The 2,283-nt window shown below is 47.0% G+C and overlaps 1 protein-coding gene across 1 annotated transcript; it reads left to right on the top strand.

Moving 5' to 3' along the window:
* Positions 1 to 970: 970 nt before the first annotated feature.
* Positions 971 to 2,283, top strand: LOC126489578 (microfibrillar-associated protein 1-like; the record flags this gene model as incomplete). Its single annotated transcript, XM_050123911.1, is given in 1 exon segment — positions 971 to 2,283. A coding segment is annotated over 1 exon segment (1,281 nt), but the record flags the coding sequence as incomplete, so codon positions are not given.

Genomic DNA, 2,283 nt, shown 5'->3' with positions numbered 1-2,283 from the left:
GGTGACAGGTTCATGGGATTGCTTCAGACATTTGAGAGGGGGCTCCAGTAGATTGCATTGAGCAGAAGCCAGGGAGCTGTATGCTTCAGCCACCATGTGGGGGCATGAATCCACCATTAACTTCCAGCTTGCGCTCTGAGAGACCTCGGAAGCATGAGCAGTAATAAAATTCAGCACCTGTGTTTTCAGCTGCCCCTTGCTGTGGAGGTCAGCCAGGAAGAGAGTGTGGGCAGCATTCTCCACAGAGAGGTCCCTGCAGAGGGCACTCTCGCACATGACCTTCAAGCTTCACCGACCAGAAAGTGGCATCACACACCTTTAATCCAAGTAGCCAAACTAGTTTGGCATAGAAACTGGGCGGAGTGGTACACGCCCTTAATCCCCGCCCTAGAGAGGTTATATAAGACAGGAGGAGGCAGCTCTCAGCCAGTCTCATTCTGAGAGTTCCTGGAGGCAGGATCGCCACCACACTCGGACCGAAGGAGAGGAACAGCAGAAAGTCTGCAAATCTGCAGGCTTGGCTTGCATATTGGATTGCTGTTTATTCGCCGGACGGCTTTTGTTTTCTTGGCTTACACATGCCAAATAACTCTTATGTTAGCAACAGACTCAAGAAAAAGACTGAAATTTTTCATCTTGAAAAGTTTTAAGCCAGGGCTTTTGCGGTGAACATCTTTAATCTCAACATTTAGGAGGCCAGGACAGGCGTATCTCTGTGAGTTGGAGGGCATCCTGGTCTTCATGGACCGGGCCCTGACTCAAAAAATAAAGAGCAAAACAAAATTGTAGAGTGTAAGAAAATACAATATTCAGAAAAAGTATTTGTCAAATACCAAAGAAACCTGAGACATGAGAATCTCATCATAAATAATAATTTTATTTTAAAATTAAATTTATTCTTAGCAGTATCTGGCAGAGCTAGGTGGGAAGCAGTGCTGTGTTCCTTGGGCTTCGCTGTTGGGACTTTATCAAGCTTTGGGAGTCTCCACTGCAGCCGTCACCATGTCGGTCCTAAGGGCACTCATGAAGCAACCGCCTATTCAGTCTACGGCTGGGGCCGTCCCAGTTCGCAATGAGAAAGGTGAGATTTCAATGGAAAAAGTAAAGGTAAAACGTTATGTCTCTGGAAAGAGGCCAGATTATGCCCCTATGGAGTCCTCAGATGAAGAGGATGAAGAATTTCAATTCATTAAGAAAGCTAAGGAATAAGAGGCAGAGCCTGAGGAACAGGAAGAGGATTCGTCCAGTGACCCCCGACTTCTGCGTTTACAGAACCGCATCAGTGAGGATGTAGAAGAGAGATTGGCTCGACACCGGAAAATAGTGGAACCTGAAGTGGTAGGAGAAAGTGACTCAGAAGTAGAAGGAGATGCCTGGCGCATGGAACGAGAAGATAGCAGTGAAGAAGAGGAGGAGGAAATCGATGATGAGGAAATAGAGCTGCGCCGTGGCATGATGCGTCAGCGAGCACAGGAGAGGAAAAATGAAGAGATGGAAGTCATGGAATTGGAAGATGAAGGACGCTCTGGGGAGGAGTCAGAGTCTGAGTATGAGGAGTACACGGACAGTGAAGACGAAATGGAGCCTCGACTTAAGCCTGTCTTCATACGAAAGAAGGACCGAGTGACAGTTCAAGAACGAGAAGCTGAAGCGTTAAGACAGAAGGAACTAGAGCAGGAAGCAAAACGCATGGCTGAGGAGCGGCGCAAGTACACACTAAAGATTGTAGAAGAAGAGACCAAAAAAGAGCTGGAGGAGAACAAGCGGTCTCTCGCTGCCCTGGATGCACTCAATTCTGACGACGAAAATGATGAGGAGGAATACGAGGCATGGAAAGTCCGAGAGCTCAAGAGAATCAAGAGGGACAGAGAAGACCGAGAAGCACTTGAAAAGGAGAAAGCAGATATTGAACGCATGCGAAACCTGACTGAGGAAGAAAGGTGGGCTGAACTTCGGGCAAATGGCAAAGTAATTACCAACAAAGCTGTTAAGGGCAAATACAAGTTTTTGCAAAGGTATTATCACCGGGGTGCCTTCTTCATGGATGAGGATGAAGAGGTCTACAAGAGGGATTTTAGTGCACCTACTCTTGAGGACCATTTCAACAAAACCATTCTTCCAAAAGTCATGCAAGTCAAGAATTTTGGACGGTCTGGTCGTGCCAAGTACACCCACCTTGTGGATCAAGATACCACTTCCGTTGACTCTGCATGGGGCCAAGAGAGTGCCCAGAACACAAAGTTCTTTAAACAGAAGGTAACTGGGGTACGTGATGTATTTGAG

This window comes from Alexandromys fortis, unplaced genomic scaffold (assembly GCF_014885135.2).
Source record: "Alexandromys fortis isolate MF-2015 unplaced genomic scaffold, M_Fortis_MF-2015_v1.1 scaffold_166, whole genome shotgun sequence".
Classification (NCBI taxonomy): Eukaryota; Metazoa; Chordata; class Mammalia; order Rodentia; family Cricetidae; genus Alexandromys; species Alexandromys fortis.
This window is presented reverse-complemented; position numbering and strand designations above follow the sequence as displayed.